The following is a 20,484-nucleotide window of genomic DNA, read 5'->3' as shown; positions in this document are numbered from 1 at the left end:
TGACATCACTCTAATAATCCCATAGGAAAAAAAAAGAAATATTATATTTTAGGATAAATGCCTTCAAGGGGAAATAGATGGGACCATCAGTGTCTATAGCCAGGAATTTATTCCAGTATGGAGTAAGGATAGACTTCTTGGAGGAAAACTCCTTTAGGATGGGTAAATTATGGGTAGGTAAAAAAGAGAGTGAAAGAGTATTTCAGAGAGAAGGAACAATATGTGTAAAGACCCAGAGTGTTGAGGAAATAAAGAGCCATTGTGGTTGTGGCAGTGAGGGGTGGGGTAACGGCAGGAAGACCAATGGCAGGACGGAGCCAGGTAGTGGAAGGTATAGGAGGCCACATTACGGATATTGGCCTTCGTTTGAAGGGCAGTGGGAAACCGCTGAAGGTTTTAAGCAGGGACATGGCATGATCAAGTTTAGATTCTCTGGCTTTAATGTGGAAAACCAACCTGAAGGGGGCTAGGAGACAGGAGGCCAGGTGGGGGGCACTTTCAGGAGCTCAGATGTGTGATGGTGGCAGTGGGGATGCAAAGGGATTAATTCTTTGTTGTCAGTTCTAATGAACATCAATGACTTAGAGCATTTGATCAACAAAGCAGCCATACTCTCATCTCATCTGTCCATACCAATGTCCCACAAACCTGGAACAGGCCTCCATTATAAGCTCTTAGCCCCATCTTCTTTTCCCCCAAAACCCCTCTGTCGCTATTTGTCTCTGTGACTGGTTAATATCTGAGCTCCAGCTAGACTAGAAGTCCCAGGAAGGCAGAAGTTGCAGCTGTTTTTTCCCCATTCCTTTTTTCTGAGTGCCTAAGACAGTGCCTGGAAAATAGTTGGTGCTGTGTTGAAGGAGTGAATAAACAACATGAACAATGTAGATGTCTCAAAGTAGAGACCCTATTAAGATTATGCCTGAATGGGAATAAGAAGGTGAATGTAAAAATATGCAAGCACAATATATCAGTCTCTTAAAACAATGGACTGAGGCTGGATTTTCCAAGGGACATGACAACAGGGATAAGAAATGAAGATGCTGGCACATTGCTCCCAGCTGGCATCCATAACTGACTGGGTGACCTCTGGATCCTGCACACATCATCTGCTTCACATAGTCCCTTCTTTTGTCTAAAGTAGCCACTCAATAAATATTTATTCAACCACTAGTGAATGACCTTAGACAAGTCACTTCACTTCAAGAAACCTCACTCTCCTTTGCTGTCACATGAGGTTAATTCAGCCAGCCTTCTTTGACAGGGATCAAACTCAAAGTCCTTTGAAAAGCAGTGAGCTTCATCTGTCCAGAGATAAGATATGACTGCCAGGTCCCAGAATGAAAGGAGATGAGTGGAATGTCAAGAGCATGAGGTAGGAGGCCAGAGACTGAGGAGACAACAAAGATGAAGTGCCAAACAGGAGGCAAGGCAGCCATGGGGAGAGAAAGTGGCAGCAGAAAACTAATTTTCCAGGCACATCATCTGTCTTGGCTTTTCAGTCTGTCAGAAGGGAAGAGTCAGAAGGATCTAGGCTAGCCTCGCCCTGTAGTGAATACTGCCCCTGAGTGCTGATGTGCTTGGGTATCTCTAAAACCACCCTTGAAATGATTTGTAGTGGGGAGCTATAGCTGGTGTTTCTGTTTCCTGTTTTGTTTTTTGGTGGCTATTGCAAGAGATTTCAACCCCAGGCACAGTTCTATGCAGCACATCCATAAATCCTTCCTGCTCCTCTGCCAACTTCCCAGACAGGTCATAATGGGAGATGGAAGATAAACAAATAAATACAGAATGGTGAAGGGCAGTCAATTCAGTGACTCGACCTCATCCATCAGCCTTTCCCTCCATTGCCAGAACCAGGCAATTTCAAGGTTGTCTCAGGAACACACACGCACATCAGTACTTAATGACTGTACAAGGTATGGTGTATAATTGGCCCAGCTCCCACTTTCGAATCCTTTCCTGCTCTACAAAAGCATGTTATTCCAACATAAATAAGAAAAATACCTAGATGTTAGAGTAAATAAGGTTTAAAAGCACCCACAGCAACTTGGTTGCTACTAATAAATGGACTCAGGTACTGAGAAGAGTAGACCATGGTATCAGATGATTTAGGGTTCACATCCCGACTACCAGTTGCTTCCTTTGTCACCTGAACAAGTTACTTAATCTTTCTGGGCTTTGGCTGCCCCATATTTCAAATGGGAATCTTAATTAATCTCTCATGTAGGATTTGGATGAGGAGTCACTGAAATAATGCATATCAATTGGTGAGCATGGTGTCTGTAATGGTGCCTGTTATATTCACTACATAATGTAATAAAAATTAGCTGTTATTTTTAAATAGAATATCCTGCAGCCATGAAAAAAGATATTTTTTCATTAGCATCAAAAGATGTGCTGATACACTGTCAAAGCAGATGATTCCAACGGTAGAGGTAAGGTCAACTTGGGGGATAGGAGCATGGATTGAGAACAGTATGGGTAATAAAACTGTTGAGAATATGTTATAAGGGTGACTTTCACAGAGGTAGGAAAGAATGTGAAACCCACTGTTCTAAATGAAACAAGTGGGTTACTAATATTTGGTAGTTATCTTCCTGATAGTCTTAATTTGGAAATCAAATAGCTATTTTTATGTGTATAGACACATTAAAGATACCTGAAAAGATACATACCACTATTTAAGAGTGGTTGTCTAGGATGATGGGATTACAGGTGGTTTTCTAATCATGTGCTTTTGATTTTTTTTGGTATCATCTATTTTTATAATTTCTATATTATGTATTTATAATTTTTATATTATGTTTTACTTTATAATCACTTAAAACACCTCTCCCTATGTGAAAAAATTACAAATTTTACTTTCACTGAGGCAAAGAGCATGTTAGTTTCTAAAATAAAATGCACCTTTGGATCTGAAAGATACCTTTCACCAAAAATAAAAGAGCCCAGGGTAAACTTCAGAAGCAGATCTGGGACTGGGATCTGGGGTAGCTGGTGGTAGGTTAGCACCTTATTTCCTCTTCCTATACCCTGGGCCTCAGCCTCAGCCTTGTACATCCACTACCCCATGTCCAGGCCCAGAAACTAGGAAGTGGATCAATTTTATCAACTTTCTCCTACTATTTCTATGCAGCAAATGTGTACTAATCACCATCCCCCCCCCAAACTTAGTATATTTCTTTTTTTTTAAAGATTTTACTTAAAAAATATAAAGATTTTACTTATTCATTCATGAGACACACACACACACACAGAGAGAGAGAGAGAGAGAGAGAGAGAGAGAGAGGCAGAGACACAGGCAGAGGGAGAAGCAGGCTTCACGCAGGGAGCCCGATGTGGGACTCGATCCCAGGTCTCCAGGATCACATCCTGGGGCTAAACCTCTAAGCCTCCGGGGCTGCCCTAAACTTAGTATATTTCTGATGGCACTTTCCAGGTGCCAGATTTAGGGTGAGGTGGTGTGTGTGGGGAGTGTGTATGTGTAATTTAATCCCGACAACGATTATGCAGTAAGGTCCTACTACAGATAGAGTAATTGAGGCTTAGCCTCGGCTGAGGTCCCACAGTCAATGTGCAGTAGAACTAGAATTCAATCCCATGTCTTTCAGACACAAAACATCCTCCTAATCAGTCTTACCTCTTCTACCTCCTTCCTTGCTCTACCTTCCCTATGAGAACAAATAACTCTAAAATGGGTAGTGACTCTTCTAGTGATACATCTGTCTTAAGGCCACTGAGGACTTACAGTGGTTTTTGTCTATTGGAAAATATTTAGCTTCATTTCAGAAAAGTACCCAGATATGAACTAACTTCTACTTTTCTTAGATTTTTTTTAAAAGGTCAATCAGAATCACTGAATACTGTTTGTCATCCAGTGTAGAGGACACCTGCAGTTTATGCCTACCAGTGGTCCTTCCCTTACCGATAGCAGTGCCTCAGCCCCAGAATGTTTTTGCCACTCTACCCAGTCTCAGTGGGCCTGTCAGTCATGGGAGTATGTCCTTCCTCAGCCATGTGGTAGGTTGTAACCTGAGGTTGGCCAGTCAGGCTTCCCTTTGTGGGGATCAGATTCAGAGTTGGATGGTGCAAGAATGGAAGGGGTTGGAGGAAAGTCATACCAATGATGGGGTGTCCATTATATCCTGCCTCCTGGTTTCCTGGCGTTAAGCTGCTGGGTTTCCTTCTTTTCTGTAGCTTGGTTATTTCCTCTGATAACTTTTATTGCTATTGTTGTGCTGTTATTATTTTATTATTATTATTATTATTATTATTATTATTATTATTATTATTGCTTAATTTAGCCAGTCAATCAGTTTTTGTTGCTAGCAACTATAAAATTCTGTCTTACACAGCGAAGTTAGTTTGAAAGAAACCAAGCAGGCCTTTGTTAGAGATTGGCTAAGAACAAAATAAAACAAAACAAATTCAATCAGCGTAGTTTCACTGACTAAAGCCCAGAGAGGGACTCTAAAATGGTATGTGTATATCTTCTGCCTTGTTCCACATCCCCATTTCCCACTAAACCCCCATGTTTCCTTCCAGATAGGTTCTGAGTGAGAGAGGATTTGTAATTTGTAACTTTTCCATCTTACCTCTTTTCTCCGATGCCAGGACCAGCACCCAAAGGAACCAAAATGAAGCAGGGACATAGGGAGTGAGGGTGAGAATGTAGGATGGGAAGGCTTATGTTTTAAACATTTGTCTTAAAAACACTGAGAGTTAGGGAAGATGTAGGGGCCCTGGAGAAATGGGTGAACTCTGATGTTTCAGGACCACAGCTGTTGGACCGGGAGACACTAGGTCAGATCTCCCAGATATCAGAGTACCCACTTCAGTGCCCAGCCCTCAAAGCCAGGATGGAAGAGATTAAAGGATTAATCTGTTGCCCTGCTTGATCAGCTTTGACAATTGAGGCCACTAGGAAAGGATAAAATAAACTTTCGCGATCTCAAAAGCCAGAGAGAACACTGGTCTCCTGTTACCCTGGTCCAGGTTAGGTCCCAGGCCCAAGATGCTTGATGCTCATGCTGGCCAATGGGGTTCAGACTGGACTGAATGGGCACAGATGGATAAAGAACAGTCTACCCATTCTTTTTATCTAAAAACTTTTTTCTTTACTATTCTAATGTATTGAAAAACCATTACTGCTTTGACAAAACAAGGCTAATGCCTGCAACAACTTTTTCTAGTATAGTCATCTCAGAACTTTTTGAGGAAAGGTTGGTTTTTTAAAAAATATTTTACCATTGGCAAAATGAGATGGGAAGGTGTGGTATAGTGGGAGAGAATGCATGTGTGTGTATGTGAGAGAGAGAGACACAGGCAGACAGAGATTGAACACATATTTAGAAGGATATCTATTGGTTTTGCCTGTTAAGCATACATTCCCCCTTCTAGTAAAAAGCACCCTCATTTCTCAATAAGAAATCACTGCACTTTCACTATAGATGGTTCCTGTGTGGTTGAGCCTGTTCACAGCCTTCAGAGGTGGTATCTGTCATAGCACTCATCCCCGGGTCTAGTTCACCCTCCATCCATTGTGATTGGCTCCAGAAAGGACAGATGACCCATGTCAGCCCAACCAAGTCACCTAGGGCCTTTTGTTGGGACTCTAGGGAAAGAGGTATTCTTTTTCCTCCTGTGATTGCTAAGCTGATAGTGCATGACCTGAAACTGCCAGGATCCTCCACATGTGGAGAACCAGCCCAAGAACAAAGCCAACACAGGGAAGAACAACGCCAAAGTGTGGAGAGAAAGATATCCATCCTGCTGGCATCTTTGGAGTCTCTGCATCCAGCCACAGTTGAAACCAGGTCTATTCCTGGCCTTTTAAGTTGCTTGAGTGAATAAATCTCATTTTTGGCTTAAGCCAGTTTGACCTAGGTGTCTGTCACTTGTAATCCAAAGAATCTTGACCAAGATAGATACTGACAAGGAAGCCACTGGATCCTGGAATAGGGTGAAGAAAGAAACCCTACCTCTTCTACTGCCCAAAATTGAAGGGAGAGGGAAAAAGGGAGGAGTAATGAACTTGGAGCTCTCTCAAGGAAACTGTTAATCTTGATCCCTTAATTGGGGACCTTTGCTTTAGAAGATTAGATTTCCCAGAAAAGGCATCCCAAGACTCTCTAAAGTTTACTAATGAATACAGTAAATAATCAATAATGTGGGGTACATTATTTCCTGTTACTCACATGTTAATATTACCTACTTCATGATTTCACAATGCCTATATTTTTACCAAACTAAAAAGAAGCTCTTTAAAATAAACTAGCCGCTACAGAAAAAAAAATATATCAGGACCACTATAGATATAATGGTAATTTCCAGAGACTCATTAGCACATTGATGACTATTAATTTTCAAAGTTAATTAATAGATAGAAATGGCACTTTCTTCTAATTTATGTCATTAGTCAAATGAGCTTTCTAATTAAGATTTGCAATCTACAAATTTACAAACTGGTGAATAACTCTAAACATGGAGAAATTATTGGTGAGGGTCTGCCTGTCTGAACTGGCTTTCAAAACTTGAAAAAGGGAGGAGAATTAATTTCATTCCCTGGCAGTTTCTCAACAAAATCTTCTGTTAAACATATTCAGGTTATTCACTGCCATACCATCATCATGGTTCTGAATCTCATTTCCACATTCTGTTAAATTCAAATAAAATATTGCATCACATCTGATAAAGAAGTTTGATACTTATTGACAATAATTAATGCTATTTGTAAAATGGGAAAAAAGCATACATTTGACAAACATAAAAATGAACAAAACTTCTAAAACAAATCCAAACAGAAACTTCATCGAGGAAATGTGTAAAAGGAGTCTGCAGCAGGACCCAGCAAACACCACAGAAACAAAGACTGTTTACTATTAAACACTAATTAGGAAACCAATCAATAGTATTTGCACAAGATCTAATTGCAGTCTTCCTCTACGCTCTGTGAAACGAGCCAAGTGCTTCAGAGATTACGAAGGAGAATTTTACTGAATCAATCAACTAACATTTTTTAAGCATCTATTGAGGACTAGAGTGCCCAATACGTGGAAGCATGCATGTGTTTGGAGTCTCAGTGAAGCAGGAACACCAATCTTTTTGTTTGGAAATAATTTGCTACCCAATAATTAAAAACAGAAAGGAAAGAAGGAAGAAAATCAGTAAAGTTATCTTATAGGGAAAAAAATCAGTTTGTTGGATTCCCTTACACTTATTTTAGTTTATTGTTATCACTTTGAGTTGCATATGGCAGGATGCCATGAGTTTTTCAACACAGAGGGATTGGTTTCTAATGGATTTAATCTAGCTTTGACAATGGATGTCATTTGGAGGATTGACAGGATTCCAAATAAAGAAAATATCTGGTTCACATGAAAAAAGATTAGTGCATAGTAAAATACCTTTTAATGACATATAGTAACTTTTAAAAAATATGCACATCATGTAAACATGGCCCAAAGGAAGGTATGGCACATCTGCCTCATTAATAATGTATAAACAATACCTAATGTGCACATTATGGAAGAATAATTATAAAATTTAAATATACTATCAGAATTCCAAAATCACTTAACTGATAAATAAACCCCTGAGGTCTAGTGGTAAAAATTCACTTGTGATATATATTCAGGATATTTTAACAGCAAGATAAAGGAAGCTAGTGAAGGCACCATCTTAGGAGATGTTAACATCCTTTAGAAAGGGTGTAGTTGGTAGGGAAGATCTCCCAATTCAGTTCAAGTCTTAGTTTGTAGCATTTTAACAGCTGTGTGACTTTGAGGAATGGGCCTAACTTCTCTGACCCTCAGTTGCTTTACTCATAAATGAGAATAATATCAGGACCTAACTCATGAGACTATTACACAGATGAAACAAGAAATTATACATAAAGCAGGCAATGTGCTAAGTGCTTTGCATATAATTTCTTGTTGGTTAGTTGGTTAGCAAGTGGCTTTGATTTGTTAGCAAGTGGCTTTGATTTGTTTTTTTTTTTTCCTAAACAAAATGCTGTTATTTCTTAAAATTATAACCAGTCATCAACACTTTTGCCCTGGGGGGAATGGTCCTGTAAGAGGTCAAGGCTACTGTTCCCACTGAACAGTAGTCTGGAAATTCTGGGCTTCAGACTTGAGCAGTCTTGACATTCTTCTGCATGGTGAGTCTTACCTCATAGTAACTCTGGACAGCATTCATGAAGGCTTCATCAGCCACAATCTGGGTTTCCCCATTGAGGAAAGCCTGAAACCGGTCCTTGACTGTCTGCAGCTGTTGTTTGCTGATCTGTAAGGAACAGAGGAAGAGGGAACAGTGAGGACTTGTTCAACAAGGATTGTGATTGTGTGGAAGATGCCAGAACTGTTGGTGTGCTAGAGCTATCTTGTACAGGCCCTTGGAAGCTGACTGTTAAATTTGCTGGAATTTTGTGAGGTGGTTATTTATTAAAAGAGAGTATAAATTATAGTTAAATAAGTTATATTGAAAACAAAAGTAACACATCCTCAAAATTCATAGCTTCCCGATTATTTTAACATTACCTGTGCTTTTGAAATTACTAACATCTATTGTATTTGTATGGTAGGAAGCGACATATAATGGGTGCTACCATATACCTCTTTCCAACTCCACATTTGGTGACAGCCTATTGGAAGCCAGGCTAGAAATATTTATACCATGGAAATTGGCACATGCTACAAGTCAGGTGTTTTTGTTTGTTTGTTTTTGTTTTTATTCTGTGAGACACGGTTGTTTAACACACCATTACAGGCCCTTCAGGTGGCCTGAAATATCCTGCTTTACAAAGCTCTAGTCATCAAAACAGTATCAGCATAAAAACAGACACCTAAAACCAAACCTGTGATATATAGGCAATGAAAATTGACAAGGGCACCAGGATACTCAATGGGAAAAGGACAGAATACTCAACACATGATATTGGAAAAACTGGATATTCACATACAAGGGAATGAAATTGGACTCTATCTTATACCACTCACAAAAATTCACTTAAGTGCATTAAAGACTTAAATATAAGACCTCAAACTGTAAAACTGTTAGAGGAAAACATAAGGGGAAAATTCCTTGGCATGGGTCTTGGCAATGAGTTTTTGGGTATGACATCAAAACTCAAGCAACAACAGCAAAAATCAAGAAGAGGGAGTGCATCAAGCTAATAATCTACTGCACAGCAAAAGAAACAACAAGCAATTTATGGAATGGGAGAAAGTATTTGTCAACCATTTATGGGTAAGGGGTTAATATACAAAATATATAAGGAATTCATTTAATACCAAAAAAATATCCAATGAAAAAAGGGGAAGAGGACTTGATGAGACATTTTTCCAAAGAAGTTATACAGATTGCCAATAGGTAAAATAAAAGGATACTCAACATCATTTATCAGGGAAATGCAAATAAAATCCACAATGAGATATCACCTCATATCTGTTATTTTTTTAAGATCTTATTTATTTATTCATGAGAGACACAGAGAGAGGCAGAGACACAGGCAGAGGCAGAAGCAGAAGCTCCGTGTGGGGAGCCTGATGCGGGACTTGATCCCAGGACCCTGGGATCCCGACCTGATCCCGACCAGGCAGATGCTCAACCACTGAGGCACCCAGGCATCCCTCAATTCATACTTGTTTGATGGTTATGATAAAAAACAAACAAGAGATAACAAATGCTAGCGAGGCTATAGGGAAAATGGAACCCTTGTTCCATACTCTTGGTGGGAATGTAAATTGGTGTAGCCACTCTGGAAAAATGTATGGAGTTTCATCAAAACATTAAAAATGGAAGTACTATATGATCCAGCAATTCCACTGTGGGGTATATATCTCAAGGAAAGGGAGAGGCTACATGAAGGAAATAGCAACACCCCTACATTCAGTGCAGCATTATTCCCAAGAGCTGAGACATGGAAACAACCTAAGAGATCATCGATGAATGAGTGGATAAAGAAAATGTCACACACACATACACACACACACAATGATTATTCAGCCATAAAAAAAAAAAAAAGAAATCTTGCCATTTGTAATAACATGGATGGACCTAAAAGGTATTATGCTAAATGAAGTAAGTTAGAAAGAGAAAGACAAATACTGTATGTTCTCACTTGTATGTGGATTCTAGAAAATGTTGAATTTGCAGAAATAGAGAGTAGAATGGTAGTTGCCAAGAAAGGCCTAAGGGATGGGGGAAATGGGGTGATGTTGACCAAACCATACAACCTCCAACTCTAAGGTGTAAGTCATGAGGATCTAATATATGGCATGGTGACTATAATTAACAGTACTGTATAATAATATACTTGAAAGTTATTAAGAGAGTAGATTCCACAGCCCTTTATGCTTATTACTTGTTACTTATGATTAAATTTGTTAGATGATATGTCTCTCTTGTTATTTGTTCATGGATGTTTCCCCAGAGCCAAGTTAGTGCTTTGCATGAGACAGGCACTCCACAAGTGCTTGTTTAAAAAAAAAATGAATGCAGTGTATGAAAGAGAAATTATTTTTGAATATCTTTTAATCAGTTCTAATTTATATAAAAAGAAAGTCAGCTAAGAACTTTGCTGTTTTTATTATTATTTATAAAAAGATATACTTTATCAATTGATCGTGGGATGCTATGTCTCAGAACCACTATTGTAGAAGAAAGAGAAAGAAGATAATTCCAGTCTCAGTTCTATCAACCATTGTGTCATCTTGGAAAAGCCACTTACATTCTCTGAATTGGCCAGAGTTTTAAAAACCATTCTGGAATAGGGCTGGGTTTAAATAAATAAATGTGGTATCATCCTTAGGCTTCTCACTTGGAAAATGGTGATAATCCTAATTTCTGCCTTGGCATACTCATAGCTATTTGATAATATAATATGAATTCTTTTTAAAAATTATGAGTTTCTATATACATTTAAAGTCCTTTCATCATTAGAATCAATACAAGTCTTGCCAGGAGAAAATAATGGTTAGACCTATACCAGACTGAAGGCTGGCTTGAATTTTGACTTCATTGGGAAATGAAGTAGGGTTTTGAGAATGTACAGAGATGGGAAGTGGGTGCTTTAGCTAACTAACTGTGTAACTCTGGGAAAAGCAGGACTACTGAAGTCAGGGGCAGATATAAAAGAGGCAGATTTTTACCAGATTGATATTTGTCACATTCTAGGGCACCACCGTCCAAGGTTAGCCACATATATAATTTCACATTTTCTGGAAGTCACATTTTAAAAAGCAAAAAGAAACAAGTGAAATAAATATTAATGTACTTTGTTGAAGCCAATATGTCAAAAATATTATTTCAACAGATAATTATATAAATGATTAATGAGATATTTTACAATCTTTCTTTGTACTATATTTTTGAAGTCTGATGTTATTTTACACCCACAGTATATCTCAGTTCAGAATCACCACACTGACAGTGTCCAATAGCCACATGTGGCTGGTGGATACTGCATTGGACAGCCAGGCCTAGAGATTGGAATGAACTTACTACTAAGCCATGTAGGCTTTCCTGGTCTGATCCAGTGGTACTAGTATTGTTGGACCTGTACAGAAAAATCGTAGTTATTTGTGTGCATTTGAAAACATTTCAACTGAGTTATAAGGTACCAGTTGTTTTTCTCACAAAAATGACACCATAACATAAATTTCTTTTAAGCAGACCAGCCTTAACTGCCTAAGTCACAAATCCTTACAGAATAGCACCAACCAAGGAACCTCACAGAATTTATATTCAGAATTCCTTCCAACATTGGGTCAATACCAGCTCTGCATGACTATGGGAGTGGGATGGGGTGAGGTAATGGAGCAGGAGAGGAAGTGGCCACCAACACACCTTGCTTTTGCTTTAAATCTCAAGTAATTGAAATAAAAGTAAGTACAGACCATGTGAATGTTAAGAATTGATTGTTGACCCAAGCCAAATCTATTATCACTCTAACCTTTGTTAAATAAGCAGAGTGCTCAGTTCTTCAGGAAACATTTACAGAGCATCTGCTACCTGCCTGGCCCTACCCACCACCCTGAGGTTTCAGTGGTCAACAAAACAACTCAGCCTCTGATCTCAAGGCCAGGGTAAGGCAACGGGGAGTCCAGAAAAATAAGGGATTGTCCTCAGGGACCTTGTAGTCTAGATGAAAAGGAAAAAAACACATTCTTATAAAATGCTTAAAAGGAGAAGGCCTGGGGAAGCCTGGATGGTTCAGCGGTTTAGCACCGCCTTCAGCCCAGGGCGTGATCCTGGAGACCCAGGATCAAGTCCTAAGTTGGGTTCCCTGCCATGGAGCCTGCTTCTCCCTCTGCTTGTGTCTCTGCCTCTCTCTGCATCTCTCTGTGTCTGCCATGGATAAACAAATAAAATCTTAAAAAAAAAATGAGAAGGCCTTCAGAAACATTAATGTCAGTTAAATTTGGAGAACAAGGATCATGAAACCCCACAGTCCCCCTTTCCACTTCCCTGGATACCTCAAGCTCCCAGTAGGAGAGTCAGGGACACAGATTCCAGAGGCAGAGCTATGCTTATGTCTGTTTTTTTTTGTTTTTTGTTTGTTTGTTTGTTTGTTTTTGTTTTTTTGTTGTTGTTGTTTTATGTCTGGGTTGAGATGCCTGCCAGTCCATGCTCACTATTTTTCTCACCCCTAACTAAACAAACAAAACATTTAGTCACCTCACTCACTGTGTCTCACTGGGCAAATGACTAAACTCTCTACACTTCAGTTTTTCATTTGTAAAACAGGGCCAATGCTGACCTCATAGGATTGTTGCGAAAATTAACTGGAGACAAGTGAAATATTCACTGCAGAACCTGGCACAATGTGAATGATTGTAAACAGTAGCTGCTGTGATGATTAATCCTCAGCTTTGAGGCTTTACACATTACTGTTCCCTTGAGAAAGCATGCCTGCAAGAAAATTCCAGATGTGTCTTCAAAATCTAGCCCACATGCTCCTTCCCAGACTTTGGTTGGAGTTGGCTATTTCCTCAGTATTTTGTTCACAGTCCTAAGGGTACATGTGTCATACTGCCAAGTAGAAGTTTATTTAGATGCCAGTGCTCAGAGGCAGGGTCAGGAGTCAGGAATTGAGAACATAGCCTTGGGGTCAAAGAGACGTGGGTTCAAATCCTGATGATAATACTCATTTCCAAGGGTAACCCTGGGCAAACTAACTTCTTCAAGCCTTGGTTCTTCACTTAAAAAATAGAGATTTTATGGCCTACTCCCAAGGTTGCTGGAAAGATAAAAAAAAAGATGGGAAGATGAACATGCTAGGGATCTTAGCAGGCTGCCGGGAGCAAAAGAAGAGTCAGATGATACAGGGCAGACCATAAACTAAATGGCCTTGAGGCCCTGCATGATGTAACCTCTATCTGCTACTATCTTTGTTTTGTCTACCTCTGCTCTCCACTTACTCCGCTCCAGCCACATTGGCCTCTGTTCTCTTAAGTGTGCCCCAATGCTTCTTCCCTGAGAGCCTTTGCACATGCCATTCCCCCTGCCTGGGATGCTCTTCCCCTGGCTGCCACCTACTCACCCTTAGGGCTCAGCATGCCTAGCATCTCATAGGAAAGTCTTCCCTGACCACTCTATCTACAGTGGTGATCGCCAAAGCTAATGTCTATCATGCTGCCTTGGACCTCATGAAATGCCCTTATAGCCATTATCACAGTCAGCATTTAACTTCTTGAAGATAAGTTTATTTAATTGAATTATAATATGCATATGGAAAAATAGATGTCATAAGCAGAGAGCCTGAGAAATCTTCACTTTGTGAAGCAATTCTCCCATCAAGATAAAGAACATTATCTGGACCTTTAGAAGCCCCTGCCCATCCCTCATATCATTGCCCCTCTCCAAAAGTGACCACTAGCCTGATTTCTACCATCATAGATGAGTTTTTCCTGGTTTTGAACTTGATGTCAGCGCAGTCATGCGTTATGAGATCCTGCCATGTGGCTGGGGTATCAACAATTTGTTCATCTACACTGCTGGGTAGTATTCCATTGGCTGACTCTACTACTATTTATTGATTTTCCTGTTGATGGACATTTGGACCTTCTTTATTTTAAAATCATGCTTGCTTTTCATTCCTTATCTCCCCCTAAGAACACATGTTTCATGTGTACAAGAGCTGCATCTATGTTATTTATTGCTGTGCTTCTACTGCTTGGTACACAATGGTCTCTAATCAAATATTTGTTGAATGAAAGCACAAACTTTATCAAGTGTTTAATGTACACCAGGCACCATGTTAGGCTCTGGAGATATGAAATGACCAAGACACAATCTTAGCTTTCAGTTTTCTTACACGGTAGTCAGGGATCACATCTTCATCTTTGATTCCTTAGCATCCTTTGGGCGACGATATGTGTGAATGAATATTTCTCTTAGGAATTCACATAAACAGCCAGTCTCAGAACCAATCTGTGGGTTTATCTCTGGTTTAAAGTTAACTGACCTAGATAGGCCACTGCAGGTGACCTTGCAGGAACACACTGAAATAATTGACCCAGAGAAGCTGACAGGACAACTCTAAATAGACAAACAGCCTTCTATGGGCCACTTATAAACAGAACTCTCCTAAAATAGAAGTCCATCTCAAAGCATTCAATATGTATAGAAGCCACTTGTGCATCAGATCAGACTCAGAATTGAAGTAATGAGTTCCAAGAGCAGAAAACTTGAAAAGAAGAAAGGTAATTATTGCAGAGGAAAGAGCTGCAGCAGGCTCTGCTGGCACTATTCCAGCATTCTTGGTTGGGTCCACCTCATTAAGCAAGGCCTGAAAATTCCCACTACATTTCAGGCAGTTTGTAATGCAGTGCACATTCTGGAGAAGCACTATATGGGATGTATCAGGAAGAGGAACTCGTATGTTCTAAGGGCTGGTCTCTAGAGAGTCAATGCCAAAGTCAGAGCAAGCACAGGCCAAATCTTGGCTTTAACACAAGTCTTTGGCCAAGTAGTTAACTTTTGTTTTCTTCTCTGCAAATAGGAGATCTACAAGATTTTTGTGAGGACTGGGTGAGATCATGTATAGAAGGCAGATAGCATAGTACCTGGCATAGAGTATAGATTCGGTTAATAAAAATGATAAGAAGTATTATTATGATATTATGATTTAGTTTTGCCTTTTTCCTTTCATTCATTCATCTTTTATCTTCTTCAACACCGTATTCCCCTTTGTTTATTCAGTCTTTTGAAGTTTCTCTGATGTGGTATTCTTCATCCCCTCTTCCTTGTTCCTACCATTTTAGAGGCTGAAAAGCCAAATACTCTTTTCCCATCTCCCTTCCAGCTGTATGCAGACATGCAACAGGGCAGACAGCTACTCGGGATCTTCTGGAAACCCTGTTTTTCAATAAAATCCTTATAAAAAGGAAACTGCTACCGATATAACCCTTTCCTTGGGCCAAGAGCATCACAGAGATGTTGGCCCTTATACCTTCGAGGAGTTAAGCATATGTTTGTAAACACCTAATTCTGCCTTTCTTATGATGCAAGAAAAAATGTCTTTTTTTTTTTGTTCAAATCATAGTGTTTCCTTTTATATGCCGCCAAAGGCTCTCCCAATAAGCTACCTTGGGCTTTCTCTAGGCATAAAAGTAAGCATTCTTACTAACTTGTGTATCACTTAGAGTGCCTCCTATCACAACGGCAACTGTATTATAAAAGAGGGAGAAGCAATATTTACCCTAAAAATATGAATCTAAAATGGTAGCATCCTAAGCATAGGCAACAGGTAGTAAAAAATTGTTTTGGGGTGTAAGAAGATGTTCTAGTTACACCCATAACTAAAGTCATTTCTCATGTAAAAGGTCAGCTTTGTATATTACAATCTAATAGCATGAGCTATGCTTTTCCTTTCTTAAAAACTTGAAGTAGAGTTGACACACTGTGTTATTTTAGTTTCAAGTGTATAACATAGTGATTCAACAAGTCAGTATCTGATGCTGTGCTCATCTCAAGTGTAGCTACCATCTGTCACCACACAACACTATTAAAATACCATTGACTATATTCCCTATGTTGTATCTTTTATTCCCCTGACTTATTCCATAACTGGAACCCTGTATTTTTCACCAATTTTGCCCATAACCTCAACCCCCTCCCTCCTGGCAACCATCAGTCTAATCTGTTCTATTTATAGGACTGTTCTGCCTTTTTTATTTGTTCATTTTTTTTCTGATTCCACATGTAAGTGAAATCATATGGTATTTGTCTTTCTCTGTGTGCTTTTTCTTTTTAAGAAAAAAATCATTATTTGGGGGAAAAGTAGTTTTTAAAATTCTACTTCATTATAGAAAGCTGATAGGAACATCAACTCAACAAGCACTTTAGAAACCATAAGTTAGCCTAGAGAGGTGAGAGGAATGTTTATTTAATTTCCTTTTCTTTGAAGGTTACCAAAAGTTTTTATTGGTCCATTAAATTCATTAAAAAATAAGATAGCCTCTTCCTCCAACCAGATTAAAATACCGTTTGCCCTAAATGAAGTCTTGATTTTAAGAAATCTAGAAATTGTATCATCCTAACCAAATATTTACTTATTTACATAAAATTCTTCTCACCTTCTGTATTATGGACATTTGCATAATACATTCTGGAAAAGGTGTTTCATGAAAGTTTCACTCATCTGGGTTGAGCAAAAAATGAAAAATCCATCTGAAAGCCTTCATCATGGGAAACTACCACTGAATAATTCTGAAGTGGAAGTTGAAGGGGCAAATGTGGGAGAGGTGCAATAAGCCGTAACCTGGGAATTCTCTTTGCAACATGATTTCACCAGCTTCAGCCATTCAAATAATACTGTTTTCAAATATCAACTGTACTATAATTTACTTTAAATTTTGCCTTGACTATATTGCAAGTCACTTCATTTTTTTTTTAAATTGAAACTTATTCTAAGGAATAATATCTGTGAAATCATAGACTTTATGGGCTAGCTATAGTTAAAATTGATAGGTACTATCACTTTGCATACATCTACCACATTTTAGGAAGTGCTTTTTTAGAAAAGAATTTAAAATCTACTATAAAAGTTCTTGCTCATTTAAAAAATATTTTTAGATGAGTAGTCACTGAATATCTTTAAGTTACTTACTACTTTTTAAAAACTAACTCAAGGGATCCCTGGGTGGCGCAGTGGTTTGGCGCTTGCCTTTGGCCCAGGGCGCGATCCTGGAGACCCGGGATCGAATCCCACATCGGGCTCCTGGTGCATGGAGCCTGCTTCTCCCTCTGCCTGTGTCTCTGCCTCTCTCTCTCTCTGTGACTATCATAAATAAATAAAAATAAAAAAAAAATAAAATAATTACTCAAATTTTTAAATCATTAAGTAATAGAGAGAACAAGTAGCCATGTTACTCCTGAAGACCAATTTCAAAAGAAAAAACAGGCAGAGGATTCTATGACCTAAATGAAAGTGACCTTGCAGACAACATTAAACATTGGTTAAGCTTGGATTCTTTCAGAAAACAATTACTTAGCAGAAGGAAAAATTAAGAAAACAATCTAGAAACTGAATCAGGCTAACAGCTGGATGGGAGACGAGATCAGAGGAGAGAAAGGATAGAGGTGGGAAAAGAACAGGAGCAAGAGATCCTTACACACACACCACGGAGCATCTGAAAAGTTGGATCACATGTCCTACCCTGAACAAAATACATGTAGTTTTTTTTTTTTTTTTAAATACGAATATACTCTTCCAATTTGGAGGCACTCAGGCAATATTCACCTAGATTCTTCTGACAGGTGGTTAAATTCGGAGTTTTAGGCCTAACGTCCTCATTAAGGGGTGTTCTAGCAGGGGGACAGTTCTCAAATATTTTGGTTTCATGCCTCTTTACACTCTTAAATTTATTGAAGATTATAAACAGCTTCTGTTTATGCAAGTTACATCTATTGATATGTACTGTAATAGATATCAAAACTAGGAAGTTTAAAGTATGTATTATTCATTAAGAATAACAATAAATTCATTACATGTTAATCTAAATAACCAATTTCTATGAAAATAACTATATTTTCCAAAACAAATATTCGTGAAATGAAAGGCACCATTTCATAGTATTGCAAATCTCCTTCAGAGATTAATAGAAGGCCACTGGAATCTCCTATCTGTTTTTGCATTCAATCTGTTGTGATATGCTGTTTTGGTGAAATATGTGAAAAGAATCTGGGCTCCCACAGATACGTTGCTGGAAAGGAAAAATATTTTAATAAATGTTCAGATAGATATGGGGAGTCTTCTTTGATATTATCCCAATGCTCAACCAGTGGTATTTTTTTTTAAAGGTTAGTTGTAGTGTGAAATTGAAAACCATAGTAATGAATTTGTTGTACTCTATTACATTAAAATTCACTATTTTTTTGAAAGAATCTTTTACTCATGCATGTTGGTTTAAATACCATACCTTGGTCATATGGAAAACACTAGATCATTGAGTTATGCAAATATTTCAAATATCGACACATTATATTACATAATATGTAAAATATCATATTACTTAAAATCACCACTGATATGACAAAAAAAGTCCTTGAGTGTTGGAAAACTGTCAAGCTTATAGCGATGGATTGAAAGCTCAAATTTTATCATTGGCAAAAAATACTGTCAGCTGTTTTTCTTGAAGTAACAGGCTCCCTTCCTTCATTTTCCAGAAAACATCTGGGAAATGCCTAAGTTTGAATAACCTTCGTTTGTCTGTCAGTTCTTCTTTCAAGTAAAATTGATGTTCCATTTTAAAAAAATGAGTAGTTCAGTTTGGCAACTCAATAATGCAAGTCCCTTTCCACAAGACAACCGCTGCCTGCCCTTTGTTACACAAAAGTGCTTGATGTTTATTTACCATTTCCTTCTACAAAATATTAAAAGAATGTGTACTTTGAGTCAAAATTTAACACAGTTAATAATTTCTACAGCTTTATCATGAAGAATATTCAGTGATAGTTTTCAGTGAGCTCATTGCTATGAGGAAGACAATGACTAGTGTGGTCTGGCACCACTACCTTGGTTTGTGCCAAGACACCAGAAGTTATACTCACCACTACTTTTGTATCATTAGTGCAAATGTCACTACAGTTGGGGAAAAAGGAAATAACATCTTAGTATTATTATTAATAATATCACCCTACAGGTTTATGGAACACACTCAGAACCAGTGTGAATCAGTGAACCAGTGAAGCTGACCAGCTATAAATGCTGCAAGGTCGTTGGCCAAGAGGCGAGTGGTATAGACTGACCCTCTAGAGGAAGGTGCAGGACTTTGTGCACGCCAAAGTACGGAACCCGGGTTTAATTCAAAGCTGGATGGGAAACCATGGAAGTGTTTTATGCAAGGGAGTGACATGATTCGAAAGCGTGCAGGATCAGGGAACAGTAATGAGTTCTCAGGTTCACTGCAGAATCAGGATAATGTTTCATGCAAGCTGCGGCATCTGAAAAGAAGAGGATTTTGAATAATGTCTAGAATCTCAGTTGGCAGAGAGAGGATTGTCAGAACAAGAGGGAGTGGCAGGGCAAGAGAGATGAGAAGGGCAATCTAGGATGGGAGTACAAAACAAGGAAAGATGAGAGACGAGAAAGTGTGGGGCCTCGTTGAGAGAACACAGGAAGAATTCTTTTTTGTCCATTTATATTTTAGATTCTGTTGACAAAATAAAAAGAAGACGAACAAGAAGAAGAAAGAAGATTAGAGGCTTCTCTCAGTATAAGCACTGAGCACGCACAACAGAGCTGTCCAAAAATAAAGTCACCACTACCTATTGCAAATGAAACAGCAGATAGTTCCATTTGACTGAAGCTCAGATTAAAAAGACCAGCACGGCATATGAAATCACGAAATCACTAAATACCATTCAGAGTCTTATGAGGTTTAATAGTGAGCTTATCAGTAGCAACTATTTCCAGAAAAAAAGAATCTGAATGAGGTCTATGAATAGGTTATGGAAGATTTTCTAACGTAACACCTCCCGAACTGAAACTGGGAGCTTTGCCGAAGCTGGTTTAGAGAAGAGCCTTGCTCTGTCCATCAGGAATAGCCAGGGGAGGTATGATTGATCGGCAGTTCACTCTTCAGGCTGCTGGAATGTTTGGAAGGATGTGGAGACCTTAACTGCTCCTGACAATCTCCATTTGTGATGCAGAATTGCAGAGAGAAAAAATGGGACAAAGTCAGAAGGTGCTCTGCAACTGGGAAATACTAAAAACATCAGTGTAAATCCTAAGTAATGTAAATGATAGACTTTAATTAATACAAATGTACCAGCAGAGGCTCATCACTTGGGACAAATGTACCACAGTCATGCAAGATGCGGGTAACAGGGGAGACTGTTGTGGGGAGGGAGTACTGAGTATGTGGGAACTGTGTACTTTCCACTCAATTTTTCTGTAAACCTAAAACTGCTTCAAAAAATATACTAATTAAACACACACACACACACATACACACACACGCAGAGTCAGATTTT

General features: G+C 38.8%; 1 protein-coding gene across 14 annotated transcripts in view; it reads right to left on the bottom strand.

Annotated features, from left to right (window-relative positions):
- CADPS (calcium dependent secretion activator) overlaps positions 1 to 20,484 on the bottom strand; it is a 456,612-nt gene that overhangs the window by 346,043 nt on the left and 90,085 nt on the right. For all 14 annotated transcript variants that reach the window (XM_072720539.1, XM_072720526.1, XM_072720534.1 and 11 more), the window contains exon 2: positions 8,173 to 8,286. In XM_072720539.1, coding sequence (XP_072576640.1) covers positions 8,173 to 8,286 — 114 coding nt within the window. The remainder of the gene's footprint in view (positions 1 to 8,172; positions 8,287 to 20,484) is intronic.

This window comes from Vulpes vulpes, chromosome 9, assembly GCF_048418805.1.
Source record: "Vulpes vulpes isolate BD-2025 chromosome 9, VulVul3, whole genome shotgun sequence".
Classification (NCBI taxonomy): domain Eukaryota; kingdom Metazoa; phylum Chordata; class Mammalia; order Carnivora; family Canidae; genus Vulpes; species Vulpes vulpes.
The sequence above is the reverse complement of the archived record's forward strand: the minus strand, read 5'-3'. Positions and strand labels throughout refer to the sequence as shown.